Here is a 13,732-nt window from a genome sequence, read left to right on the forward strand (position 1 = left end):
AATGCTTGCAATTGTGTTTTTAATGTGTTTTCTGTACGTTCAAGTTTGTGTCCCGGCACCTGTATGTGTTTCTTACGTCTTTTCTGTAACTCTCTTTTTCTATTTGTTTTGTCCTATTCTGGCCTATATGGGCTTTTGTTTTTATGATGATGATGATGATGTCTGTATTCCAATGAGAAAGAAAGGGTGAGGATTTGCATGAGTGGGAAGGCATAGGGGATCTGGGAGGCATTGGGGAAGGGGAAACTCTAATCAGAATATTTTCTAAGAAAACAATCTATTTTCAAAAATTTAATAAGATTAAAGCCTCATTTTATTTGATGCTTAAGCTTTAATTTATTTACCAGCTCCTTTCTAGTAAGAGAGTTTTCAACAAAAGGTGAGCTGGCATCAGATAAGGGGGAAAGGAAGCACTATCATCTAAAAAGTATCAGAGATTAAAGCAGAATCCAACAAAATAGCAGGGGTTGCTCCAGACCAGGGTGGGGGGTTAGTCAATGTCACTTCACCATGAACAAGGCACAACCTGGGACTCAAGGAGCTTCGGCCTCTGGATAACATTTCCCTGGGGACCATGGGAGCACAAGTGCTCCCGAAGTGTGCATCAGGCTGTGCTGTGATTCACAAAGTAATGTACCCAGCACACCACCCCTCAGAGGAGATGGAGCCAGGAGGCCCTAAGCGCAGCAGTACACAGAACCCCTCTCCACTCCTCTATGCAAAAGAAAAAGACCGGTTCAAGTCACCGACATCTCTAATGCTGTTATGAACATGCGTGAGAGTTGTTGAGATGCTGTGCAGGCTGGAGCTCATCAGAGAGCTCGGGACAGTCAGCAGTAGGCAAGATGTAATGATTTAATGCTGATGGCCCATAGAGAGGGATGTGCTCACCATTGAGTCCCAGAAACAAAACTTTGGCATCTGTCAGAGTTTAAGCTCCACAGTTCCCTGACTCCTGCTGAACTTCGTTAAAGGCCTAATGCTCCCTTTCAACTGTTTTTCTTTTTAAAACTGTGTTCTAGGCAGATATACTGAGATGCATGATCTACTGAGGTCCACTTTTTCCTCCACCTGCTGACGTGAGCCGTTTCCATGTCTCTCATTGACTGCAGGAATTATGGAGGCTGAATGTTATAGTTCTAATTTTAAATGCACTTCTCTTTCCTTCTGAAATGAACAGCGGAACACATTTTGTCCTCATGCTGTGAAACACATGGTCAGAAATAATAGCATTTGTGTTTTCAATCATTCCTGGTCAGATCCCACCATTCATGCTGCTTCTTAATTATGTACCAAAAATTTAATATGGACTTCGTATCCCAAGCACATAAGTCAGATTATTTAGAATAAAAAATCATTACAATAAAAACTAATGTGATATCAAGCAAATTATTGTATTACTCATTGATCACCCTTATAAGCAGAATACAGGTATAACTCAAAGTACCAACTTGTATCTTAATAACTTAAATGAAGAAAAGCAGTAAGGAAAAGTTCATAAATATATGATAAATTTAGTTAGAAAATACAAGTGAAATTTTGCCTGTATACATAAGGAAAACTAAAGGAAACTGAAAATTTCCACAAAATAATAAACATTACAAGAACTTCGGCACCGAAGCTGTGATATTGCATGGGTGATAATATGCATAGATGATGACATACATAGATGACAGCACACATGAGTGATAACATGCATGGGTGATAGCATGCATAGATTATAGCACACATGATGATAACATGCATGCATGGTAACATGCCTAGGTAGTAATATGCATGAGTGATAACATGCATAGGTAATAGCATACATGGGTTACAGCATGCATGAATAATAACATTCATAGATGATAGCATACATGGTAATACCATGCATGTGTGATAGCATACATAAATGATAGCACACATGATGATAACATGCATAGATGATAACATGTCTGGGTGGTAACATGCATGGATGATAATGTGTATGGGTGATAACATAATAGATGAAAACATGCAGAGATGATAACATGCGTATACAATCTGGCACTAAACACATATCTCTAACTTTGTAGTACAGTGCTCCATGGTGCTGCTGGAAATTGCCTTTGGCGTAATCAACAGTGACTGCTGGACAGGGCCTCAGCTCACGGTCCTCTGCCCGGTGTTGCTGACACCATTCTCATCTTGAACCATTCCTCCAAATCCTCTAAGACCTGTCAACCTGACTCACAACCTTCCTCCCTGCTCTCTGTCTCTCTACTTCTTCTTTTCCTGCCCTTCCTTCCCTTCTTCTTTTCCTTCCCATTCCACGCCTTTTCCTTCTCTCCATCATCCTCTCTTTCTTCTCTCCTTTCCTTCTTCGCTGTGGTCAAACTCAATTGAGCATCTTGTTCTTCACAAAATTGTCTGCACAGATATGACTCCTGAGTCCTCCCTTGACTTCTCTGACCAGACTTGGATCATAGGGTTGGAGGCCAAAAGGCAGACAGAAATGATGATAATTGATGGGAGCCTGACGAAAGACAAAGTAAAGACTGTGGTTTTGTTCCCACTGCTTTTCAAGAACTGATAGAATCATGACCACAATGGTGCTAAGTTGTCTTTTTTGTAGAATATTTAGGAATCTTGCTCATCACAGCCCCCGTTGGTCTTAGCAATCCATATTCAGTGGACACTGAACATTTTTCTGCCAAGTCTGACTGTTCAAAAACAGACCTCTTCTTGTACCAAAAAATGAAGTGCTTTTCTGTTGTACCATTCTTCCTAGAAACTTCTTCAAGTAAGGTCTATGCCCTATGCTTGGCTTGAAAAGGATTGCCTGCCCGCTAATATTTCTAGAAACCCAGAGAACATGCACAGATCTTTGCAGCTGAGGAGCTGCCATTGCCTGGTGAGACCCTGGATAGTGAATTCACTCAGAAGGGTGAGGAGGGTGGGGTTCCCCATTTCTGCCTGCTGTATGCCCTTGTTTTCCTCACGGTAGAGACGCTTTGTAACAAGGATCATTTCCTTCCTTTTGGGGACTGCAAGAAGATCAAATGTTTCATCCTTTTAAAAATACTTGTTTTTATTTATACAAGTGTGTGTGCCAGGGAGCATGGTGTCTTACTAGTGGGACTGTGGGATTGTGTGGTGAGTTTGTGTGTGTGTGGTGTTGATGTGTGTGTATGACTACAGGGTGTGTGTGTGTGTGTGTGTGTGTGTGTGTGTGTGTGTGTGTGTGTGACTGGTATTTCTTTATTAGTCAGTAGACACCAGCATATATTGACTTCTTACCCAACATTTGCTTTGCAATGTATTTCATGAAGGAATTACCATATTTGCTATTTAATATCAATTTTATATCCTGAGAAGAAATTCCTTTGTAAGGGGAGGGAATAATAGGATAGTTGAAGAAAAATCATGTCAGAAATAACCATTTTAATGGCATGAAATTTTAAAGAAACCTTACATTTAAAAATGGTATACAAATGAAAAATGTTGGTGTGTAAAGGAAATATTACCAAACAGTCATAGAGAGTGCATATATGACACCCAGTGCTTAGCATCCACTACTTAGATGTTTATACACTTAAACCTGCTAGATCTTTGAGTAAGGAAGAGATCAGAATAGAATGAAGAAAGGAGAGTGAATAAAATACTGTTGGGCATCCAAACATGCTTAGAACTCTGTATGGACTGGACATTTGTTTTATTTCCTATTTGTAAACTAGGAATCTGAATCTTGGGAAGACCCAGTCACTGGCTAAGATCACATGTGCTGAGCAACTGGGACCAGAGTCCAGGTATGTTGTGGGAGCAAGCTTGGGAGAAAGGAAAGGTATTAGCATTCATTTTCTAGGATCCATGAGCCTATAAAGATGACTTACTTAATATTACTAAGTAAACTATTGACTGATGAGCTGAAGTCCAGCTAACTCAGCTGGATGCAATGACTTCATTAACTAAACCCTCTGTTCCATGCGGATTTGGGGAAGACTGAACTGTAGCAATAGGAACGTCATGTGTGTTTACCGTATTGGCATAGGCACAAGTCAGTCTGACTCACAGTATGTCCCCTAACAACCGTGTTTGTGTCATGGTTCATCCTGAGCACTTCGCAGTCTCTGCTTTAGTACAGATGACGGTTGAGGCCAAGTTGGCTCATGGTGGTGACAGAAAGATGCAATGTGTGTGGAGGCTGCAAAGCTACTCTACCCTGTGCCCTTCTCTACAATTGGTAGGTCAGCAAGCTGAAGTCTCAAGGCATTCTCAGGACTGGTGGCTCAAAGAACACTGGGGAGCTGTTCAACCCATGGTGACAAGGGACACTTTATTTTAACAAAAAGAACGTGGATTAAATCATTTCAGGGGGGAGCCACCTTGAATGAAGAGGAAGGGAAATTGCAGGCTTCCAAAGTAAGCAGTTGGTCTCTTCCTAAGTCTGGTGGGCACTTCATTATTTAACAATGACCTGTGATAACAGCGAGTACTGACTGCCTGGAAAAGCCATGCAAGCATACACAGTCTTTTACTGGGAGTCTGAGTGCCCCCATGTCCCCATGACCGACTGTGGATACTCAGGATCTACCATTCCTTCTCTCCTCAGTTTCAAGGGGGAACAAAGGCCTCCTTATCCAAACCATGCTGTCTATAAACAATGACCTAATCACGGCAGAACAGTCTGGCTGAGGCCCTGACACAGAAATGACACTTGTAGATAATGTACAGCACAAGACCTTAGTAAGCTGTCTCCCAGAAGCCACCATGACTGTTTCACAGATTCTGAGAAAGCCTGCCCTGCAGCAAAGCAAGCCTGCAGAGGGCTGAGCTAACCCTTTCCTGGCCAGTCAGTATTTCCCTCTTAGACTGAGACATCCGGAATCTTTTCAGTCACATCCCCTTTGGGGCAAATCTTCCAAGATGAATCCGGTTCACTTGCTAAAGCATGCCTATATGCCTAACTCTCAGTTAGCCTTGAAGCATTGTTCTAGATGTGATAATTTATGTTCCTGACATCTCTCCTTCCCATTGGATGATAGCATTCAAGTAAGTGACTTCTGTAAGATGGGACTGTATGCGATCAAAGGAACTAGGCTGTCTCTTTATATTAGTTCAAATATTTAAACATTTATTTAGCTATGCTAAAATATTCACAGCCTAAAAACCACCTCCTGTTCCTTTTCAGCAGTTTTGACTACTTGTGATACCGCATTAAAGTAGAGTGATGAAGTATTTGTCATTTGCTGACTGGCTTATTTCACTTAGCACAATGTCCTTGAGGGTTCTCCACTTTGAGGTAGAATCCTTCCCTGTTTCCACTGAGTAATATTCACTTGTGGTACACAACATATTCGGTAAGTCTATTCCTCTCTCAGTGGACGCGGTGTTGCTCCAATCTTCTAACTGCAGCTGCAAATGGCTGCCGTGAACTGGAGGGAACTGATGCTTCTTGACTACTCTGCTCTCAGTTCTTTAGGTACAAACCCAGCAACAGAATTGCTGCGTCATGTGGTATTCTGCTGCCAACGTTTTAGGGAGTTAGCCACTCAGTATCACACAGTTATAAAGTAGATTTGCAGCATTAAGGATTTAGTCTTTTGCAATGTAAAGAGTTAAAAAAAATTCCTCTCACTTCCCAGGACCAACCCAGATGCTCACTTCCCATCATTGTGTTTGGTCATCTACTAAGGGTTTTGTTATCCATGGGCAAAAAGTTGACCAAATATTTTATGCCACAAAATGCTACAGTATGTCACTTTAGGATGAGGAGCATACACCCTATGGTTAATATTAGTGATTGTTAGATATCTAGTGACATCAGTAAAGCTGGACTAGAAAATGTCTGATGGGGAGTTCATGACACAGATGGCCACTTTCTTTAGGTGGGACACACAGTGTAAACTTAATTGCTAAGCATGACACCAGATCATGGCCTGGTATATTCACAATACTGCTTTCTGCACAAGGTGTTTGGAGGTGCTGAGAAAATGGATGACTCTAGACTTATTCTATATACCCCTGAGCCCTTTGTGCAGTAGATGGCCCCTCATTCACAGACAAACTACTCCATCTGACTTACATGCGGCTCAGGAAAGGATGCAGGTAAGAGAGAATGGTGAGTTCTCCATCCTAGAGCCCACACGGGGAGCCCCCATTCCTTGATGGTTATCTGCAGGGTGGGGACAGCACACAAAACAACAGGAACAGAGAGATGAACAGAAAGGGATGAGGGGTTGACCAGCAGATGTCCGGGTGAATCACCTCTGGAAAGGTTGGCCAAGAGCCTACTACACTAAAACCTATCAAAATGCCAAGCTACTGATCAAGACCATGATGATGCCTACAGACAGCATCTAACTAGAGTTAATGTAACCTCTAAAAGGGTTTGCATGTCATTCAGAAAATAAGAGACATTCCCAACAGCTCCACAAACAAGGTAATTAAAACATTTTGTGTGCATCTACTTCTCCTCCAGAGCTCTCATGGAAGGCTCTGGTTATCTCCCACTGCTCTTTGGCAGCAGTGGGAGATACTTCCATTCTGTCTCATTTCCTTTAATGGAGAGCATAATCATTTCCACTTCCTTGATTATTTAATTCAACATCAAATACAGGCCCCAGAGGCAATATCCCCCCTTGCCTGGCCCGGCTTCAAGTGTGCCAGAGAAAGCTCTGATAGTAATGATTTATTTTTATTTTTGTACAATAAAATGTTTTCTGCCATGTAGCACAGAGCCAACACATACCCTTATTTATTTCCTCAATGTAGTGTATATGAGGTTGCATTTGACACTTCCCAATCTCTCACACCTAGTTTCTGGTCCATCCTCAAATCGTATTGTCTTTATTTTCCAAATTCATCCAGAATCCAGTCACCTTTAGCTACCTACACTTGCTGACAGAAATTCTTTTTTTCTGTTTTTGTTCCTGGTTTCATTTTCTGTACCTAGAATATCACTTAGGCTGTCACACAGCATTCCAAAATATGTGTCAATATGTGGCTATGATATAGTTTGACGTAAGAAACCATGACAAATTTTATCAAAATATTTATTAATCTCTATAAACCGTGTGACTCCCGAACTCACATTATCCATACTCTAATGGTTCTCAAGCTAATGAGTATGAAGCATTTTGAGATAGATTTCTTTTGTAACCATTTAATTGTACATTTGGAAATAACTAGTTTCCAATTCAACTCCCCTAGATATATTACGATATACAGCTAAACATCGAATGTATTTACAGTGTATGGGGTGATGGTTTGATTTGTGATTACACTGGAAAAGTATAAAAAGCAAGCTACTTAACAAATTTATGACCTCCCATCGGTATTGTAACGTAACATGAAAAATAAATGACCCAGAGACAGACATTGGGGTTCAAGCTTTAAGCTTAAAATCAGAAAAGCAAAGCAGTCAACCACTACCCCTTACCTCTACCTCAGGCTGAAAGGTAATCCTGGCTCCACCAAACCTCAGACTGTAACCTCTCCTCAGCACGGCTAGAGAATCCTGAGACTCAATGTCTTCATACTCAAAATGTGACTGGAGAATGAGTCCCAGCTCTGAGACCCTGTTCCTGTCTTGTATACCTCCTTAACGCTGAGATTAAAGGCATGTGATCCCAGGTGCTGGGATCAAAGGCATGAGGTCTTTTATTCTTCACTCTTGTGTAGGTCATGGTGGCTCTGAACTAGCACAGATCTGTCTAGTCCTGGGATTAAGGGTGTGTACCATCACTGCCTGGCTCTATAGCTTGAGGCTGTTTTTGCTTTCTGAATCTTCGGTAGGGCTTTAATAAATCATAAATAATATATCACCACCCTTTAGCTTTAAGAAAACAAGTGAAGAATGGGGTAGACTTAGGCATCGTCTTGACCCCTTTGCTCTGTCATCTTGTTGTGTTGGCTCACTAATAGGTCCACCAGAGTGTATGCAAGGAATGGGATGGGAGTGAAACTCAATTAAGAAAGTGTTCATGTAATATGTTATTGGTGGAAAGATAACTGGGAAAATGAGAGCAGCCATTCATAACAGTGAGCATGTCACTTAGTTTAGTTAGCAAAGATCAATAGATCTTTAACCTGGAAACCCTAACTGACTATTTTAAAATGACAACTGGATTGGATTCGGTATAAAAATGAAAATGTGCTCTTCATAGATGTCTTCCCCACAGCATTATCGCTCCCACAATGCACAATGAAACCCTAATTCCATTATTTTAGAATGCTGTTGTATTTGGAAATAGGGTCTTTACGGAGTTATTCAAGTCAAAATAGAGTCATTAGCATGGATCTTAACCCAGTGTGACCAGTATCTTATATATGAAGAGGGAATTGTGGGCACAGACCATGATACATGCGGAGGTAGAGGCTGCAATGTTGTAAACTCAGACATTCTCCATTGAAAGTTAGACAGAGGCAAGGATGATTCTTCCCAGGATCTCAAGGGAATTCTGGCCTTCTGGATCCCAGAATGTAACATAATGTCATACATTTCCCATTTGCTCTGAGAACCAGTGTGTGTGTGTGTGTGTGTGTGTGTGTGTGTGTGTATGTGTGTGTGTGTGTGTACCCACGCACCTGTGTGTGTTTGTGTGTGCACTCACACACACAGTACATACAATCATACATACACACATACACGTGTACACACACATACACTCACATGTACACACACTCATGCACACATATACACATACAACTGTCCTGCCAATTGGAATCTATTTTTTAATGATGTCTCTTAGTTTGTTTGTTCTTCTCAATCAACTGCGTAGCAGAATAATTTATGGTGACATGCTAAGATCAAGAGTCATTTTATATTAGCACTTATTTTTAAAGACAGTGCCACATGTGGATACATGGTCACCTAACAGCCACCACATGTGGACACATGGTCACCTAACAACGTGATGAAGAGACTGTTGGATGAATTCAGTGTTTCCATTGTCTTGATACCTAGGTTACATTTTCATCAAAATCCCCTGGGGGAAACATCAGAGCCGGTTCACATAAAGCTCCTTGCACAGTTCAGACAATTCATTGCTCCTTTCTGTCTTACCTGGAATCAACACAACCAGACAAAAATCCAGCACAAATAATCCCTCTGACAGGACACGTACAATACAATAGAAGCAGCAACTGAGTGCATTATTTTTTCAAGGTTCATAAGATAGTGTATCTTGGCTAGCTGTCAACTCATTTCCTCCCAGAGGCAGTTACCAAACCCTGCAGTTAGGGAGCAGCTAACCAACCCATAATACCACCAACATCACTGATCAGTAGTGGTGACAGTAGCCTTCCTTTCTAATGTGCTCTATGTGAACATCACTAACATGAAGCTCTGCATTATTGTTGGCTCCAATAAGGTGAGCCTCTAACTCTGGGAGGTTTTCTTTACCTTGGCCAGGTGGGAATTGATCCATTTTGTGAAGGTACGTTTCTGTACAATCTCTTGTTCATCTAGAAAGCAAAGAATATTTTTTGTTAGATAATAGGATAGGTTACAAAAGCTATATCACCAAATGTTTGCTTATATACCTCTGAAAGAGGTCATAAAGTTGTTTTATCTTCTAACTCAACTTAATATTACACAGTTCTACATATATAAATAACTAGACCCATCCTTTAAAAGTTATTAGAAAGCTTGTCCTAAGTGAGGTAACCCAAAAACAGAAAGACAAATATAGTACGTACTCACTCATAAGAAGATACCAGAAGTAAAGCAAAAGTTACCCAGCCTACAATCTATAACCTCAGAGAAGCCACAACCCTCTTCCAGAAACAGATGGAAGCAGATGCAGAAATCTGAAACTAACCAATGGGTCAAGCTCCTGGAGTACAATCGAAGTAAGGGAGGAAAGAAAATATGAACAAAGATGTCAAGACCATGATGGGGAAACCCACAAAATAAGCTGACCTGAGCTAGTGAGAGATCAGACTCAGGTCTGACAAATGGGGAATCTGCATAAGCCCGAACTAGACTCCCTTAATATAGGTGACAATGGTGCGACTGGGACAGTATATGGGGCCACCGGCAGTGGGTCCAAGACCTAACACTAATGCAAACTGACTTAGTGGAGCTCATTCTATATGGAGAGACACCTTGCCCAGCCTAGACAGAGGGGTGTGGAGGTGGAGAGGTGCCTTGGTCCTGCCTCAACGAGATGATGGGACAGACTTAGTAGACTTCCTAGGGGAGGCCAGTACCCTCTCTGTGGAGCAGATGGGAGGAGGAAGGAGTGGAGGGAGTGGGAGGAAAGGAGGGAGGGGGAACTGGAATTGGAACGTAAAAGATAAATTAATAAAAAAAAGTTGGCAATGTTCAAAAAAAAGTTATTAGAAAGTTCCAGCCAGACAAAATTCCAGCTTGGAGTGGAAGCAGTGGCCATGAAATCCCACTCCCTACCCACAAGCTATTGGCATTTGTCTTTAAGGGCAAAATCCCTACTAGGCTGGCCTTGCTCCAGGACTCCCCATCCCCCCCCAGAGTATTTGAGCAACACAAATTGAACTTACAGAGGTGGGACTAGGTGAGAAGGAAAAGGACACACATGACTGAGTCTGTGGTGGAGACTCACAGCCATGCTGTGAACTCAGTAGAGTAGGCTGATGGCAGGGACCTGTGACCCCTATTTTAAGAACAGAGCCAACAACCAGTGAGAATCTGGGCCCCCCAGGACTACAAACTAAGGGGACGAATAGGGCTAGCAAGGCTAAGGACATTTACAGTGGATCCTTCCTGGAAGAGCCTCCCGATGAGAACCACTCCCAGCAGACGCCCTGTAGCTTGGGTGATCTGGAGTCAATTCCGGCGAACGGTTAGCAGTCTCCTGGTCCACAAAATTGTGGAGACAATAAATGCACATGGTTTTTCTTTCCACTGCCAGGTATGTGGTGATTTGCTATGCAATGAAAAACTAACAAGGGAGGAAAGGACCAGTGTCAGGGAAGACATTAATTAGAGGTTTGGGGATGACTACTAGAGAGGGAGCAGCTTAGCCCTCTAGAAAGCGCGTTTCTCACATCATACCCAACCCACCCACAGGTGGGCGCCAACTTTGTAAAGAACAGTGCAGGGTGCAGATGGACAGACAACCTCAGCACCTCCTCCTGGAGGGCGGATGTGCAAGCTGGAGCTACATCTGACCTCCCCTGGCTTGATTTCAGAATGTCTCGGAATGCCGGGCTGTGTGGTCAAACTTCATCAAATATGATAAGCAGGAGGACATGAGCAAATGAATCACACAGAGCAAACTGTCTATTTTATGTCAGCTCCCCCCCCTTTTCAACATCATCAGTTACACTCTTCGTCATAGTATTTTTGTGTTTTAAATACTTTTAAAAATAATTTATTTAACTTTATTTCATGTGCATTGGTTTGAAGGTATTAGATTCCCTGGAACTGGAGTTACAGATAGTTATGAGCTGCCATGTGGGTGCTGGGAATTGAGCCCGGGTCCTCTGGAAGAACAGCCAGTGCTCTTAACCATTGAGCCATCTCTCCAGCCCCGGTGTTTTTATTTTTTAAGCTAACTTTCAATGAATTTCCATTAGAACGTTTTGGAACAAAGTGTTGTTGCTGTTCTCCTTCCCCACTCTGTTCCCCGTTACTTACCCCGACCCCACTCTGTTCCCCGTTACTTACCCCGACCCCACTCTGTTCCCCGTTACTTACCCCGACCCCACTCTGTTCCCCGTTACTTACCCCGACCCCACTCTGTTCCCCGTCACTTACCCCGACCCCAGCCTCCACCACCACAGACTCTTCCTCTTCATGTCCCATGTGCTCTCCAGTCTTCCCCTCCCTCACCCCATACTACCTGCTCTTGGTCTCCTTTCTAGACTTTTAGACTCTACTCCCACTTACACCTCTTTACATAAACACACATGTACATTATAGGTTAGGATCCACATTTACATAAGCACACATGTACATTATAGGTTAGGATCCACATTTACATAAACACACATGCACATTATAGGTTAGGATCCACATTTACATAAACACACATGCACATTATAGGTTAGGATCCACATTTACATAAACACACATGCACATTATAGGTTAGGATCCACATTTACATAAACACACATGCACATTATAGGTTAGGATCCACATTTACATAAACACGCATGCACATTATAGGTTAGGATCCACATTTACATAAACACGCATGCACATTATAGGTTAGGATCCACATTTACATAAACACACATGCACATTATAGGTTAGGATCCACATTTACATAAACACACATGTACATTATAGGTTAGGATCCACATTTACATATACACACATGCACATTATAGGTTAAGATCCACATTTACATATACACACATGCACGTTATAAATCTATAATGCACATTTACATATACACACATGCACATTATAGACTAGGATCTGTATTTACATATACACAATGAAACATTCATTACTCATCTTTGAAGAAAAATAAAATCAATTTGTAGAAAAATGAATGGATCTGGAATACCCATCTTATCATCATCTCTGGCATTAAGCGAGATGACCCAGTCTGAGGAGGATAAACACTGCATATTCTCCCCCACCCCATGCATGGACCCTAATTCCTTTCAGTGATGAAGAAGAGTCCCCGTTATCCAGCCCATTGATTGGAGGCCATTCTTGAGTCTTCGTGCTGCCTCACTCCCACAGTAAATCTGTAAATAATTTGTTTGAACTTCCTATCTCTCCTATACCAGTATCACTCTCCTCAAAGCCCCTTTCCACCTCTGCTGACTCACCCTTGTGTAACAATCTCCCCATCCCCCCACCCCCCACCTCCGATTAATAATGCAGCCAGAATGGCTTTGTGTTCTGACTCCAGGCTGTAAGAGAGCAGCTGGTCCATCTTAGTGTCCGGGATCACTGTCTGAGAATTACTGTAGCAGAAAAGCCTGTTTCAGAGCACTGGGAAGAAATACAACGTCACATCCTAGAGTCATTGCCAACTGTCAGATGAGTGTCTTGGTTGATAGAGCTCAGCAAACACTACAGGTGAATTCAGCCTCAGAGGAAGCCAGCAAGTCATCTGATGCTCACTCTCTCCCATACCCCAACAAACTTCAGCACATGATCCTCATGGAAAGAAAGCTTTCTCCCCGGAGTCATTCCCAATCAACTAACCTACTTCTTGTAGGTATATTTTATAAATCTATCCACACTTGCTTATATTAAAACAGACAGGCATATTGGGATCTATATGTGATTGATTTTTTTAAAAATTCTGTGTGTTTGTTTTTGAGACAAAGACTCGCTCTGAAGCCCTACCCAACTGGCTTAGTACTCGATACATAGTCAAGTTTGGCCTCCTGAGTGCTGGCATTAAAGACTTGTGCCACTATGCCCAGCCTGTCACTGTTATAAGTAGCAAAGCTGTGGAAGAGCAACAAAGACTAACTAAAATATCTTACTTATGCGACAGACCCATTGATATGCAAGTGTAATGTGTGTGTGTGTGTGTGTGTATGTGTGTGTGTGCATGTGTTCTGTGATGAAAAGATTCGAGGTTTACTTGTTTGGGTTCATCCTTGGGGATTTCGATGTTCTGATGAATGAATAATGAGGGGGAAACTGCCAAGGAACAGGAAATCCAAGTTACTGTGCCTAAGAGACAGCATGAACTTATGGCTAAGTCTGACAGAGGAGAGAGCAAAGATCAATAGACTCCCAGAGAGAGAGAAAGATGCCCTTGAGGAGAGAATGAGCAAAGCACATTTTTAGGACCCTAGATGCTCTAATTCATGC

General features: G+C 42.1%; 1 protein-coding gene across 18 annotated transcripts in view; it reads right to left on the bottom strand.

Moving 5' to 3' along the window:
• Window positions 1-13,732, bottom strand: part of Syne1 (spectrin repeat containing nuclear envelope protein 1) — a 454,318-nt gene that overhangs the window by 368,805 nt on the left and 71,781 nt on the right. For all 18 annotated transcript variants that reach the window (XM_040728331.1, XM_040728319.1, XM_040728318.1 and 15 more), the window contains one exon: window positions 9,365-9,426. In XM_040728331.1, the coding sequence (XP_040584265.1) occupies window positions 9,365-9,426 (62 nt within the window). The remainder of the gene's footprint in view (window positions 1-9,364; window positions 9,427-13,732) is intronic.

The sequence above is a fragment of the Mesocricetus auratus genome, unplaced genomic scaffold (assembly GCF_017639785.1).
Source record: "Mesocricetus auratus isolate SY011 unplaced genomic scaffold, BCM_Maur_2.0 Super-Scaffold_100018, whole genome shotgun sequence".
NCBI classification, from domain to species: Eukaryota; Metazoa; Chordata; class Mammalia; order Rodentia; family Cricetidae; genus Mesocricetus; species Mesocricetus auratus.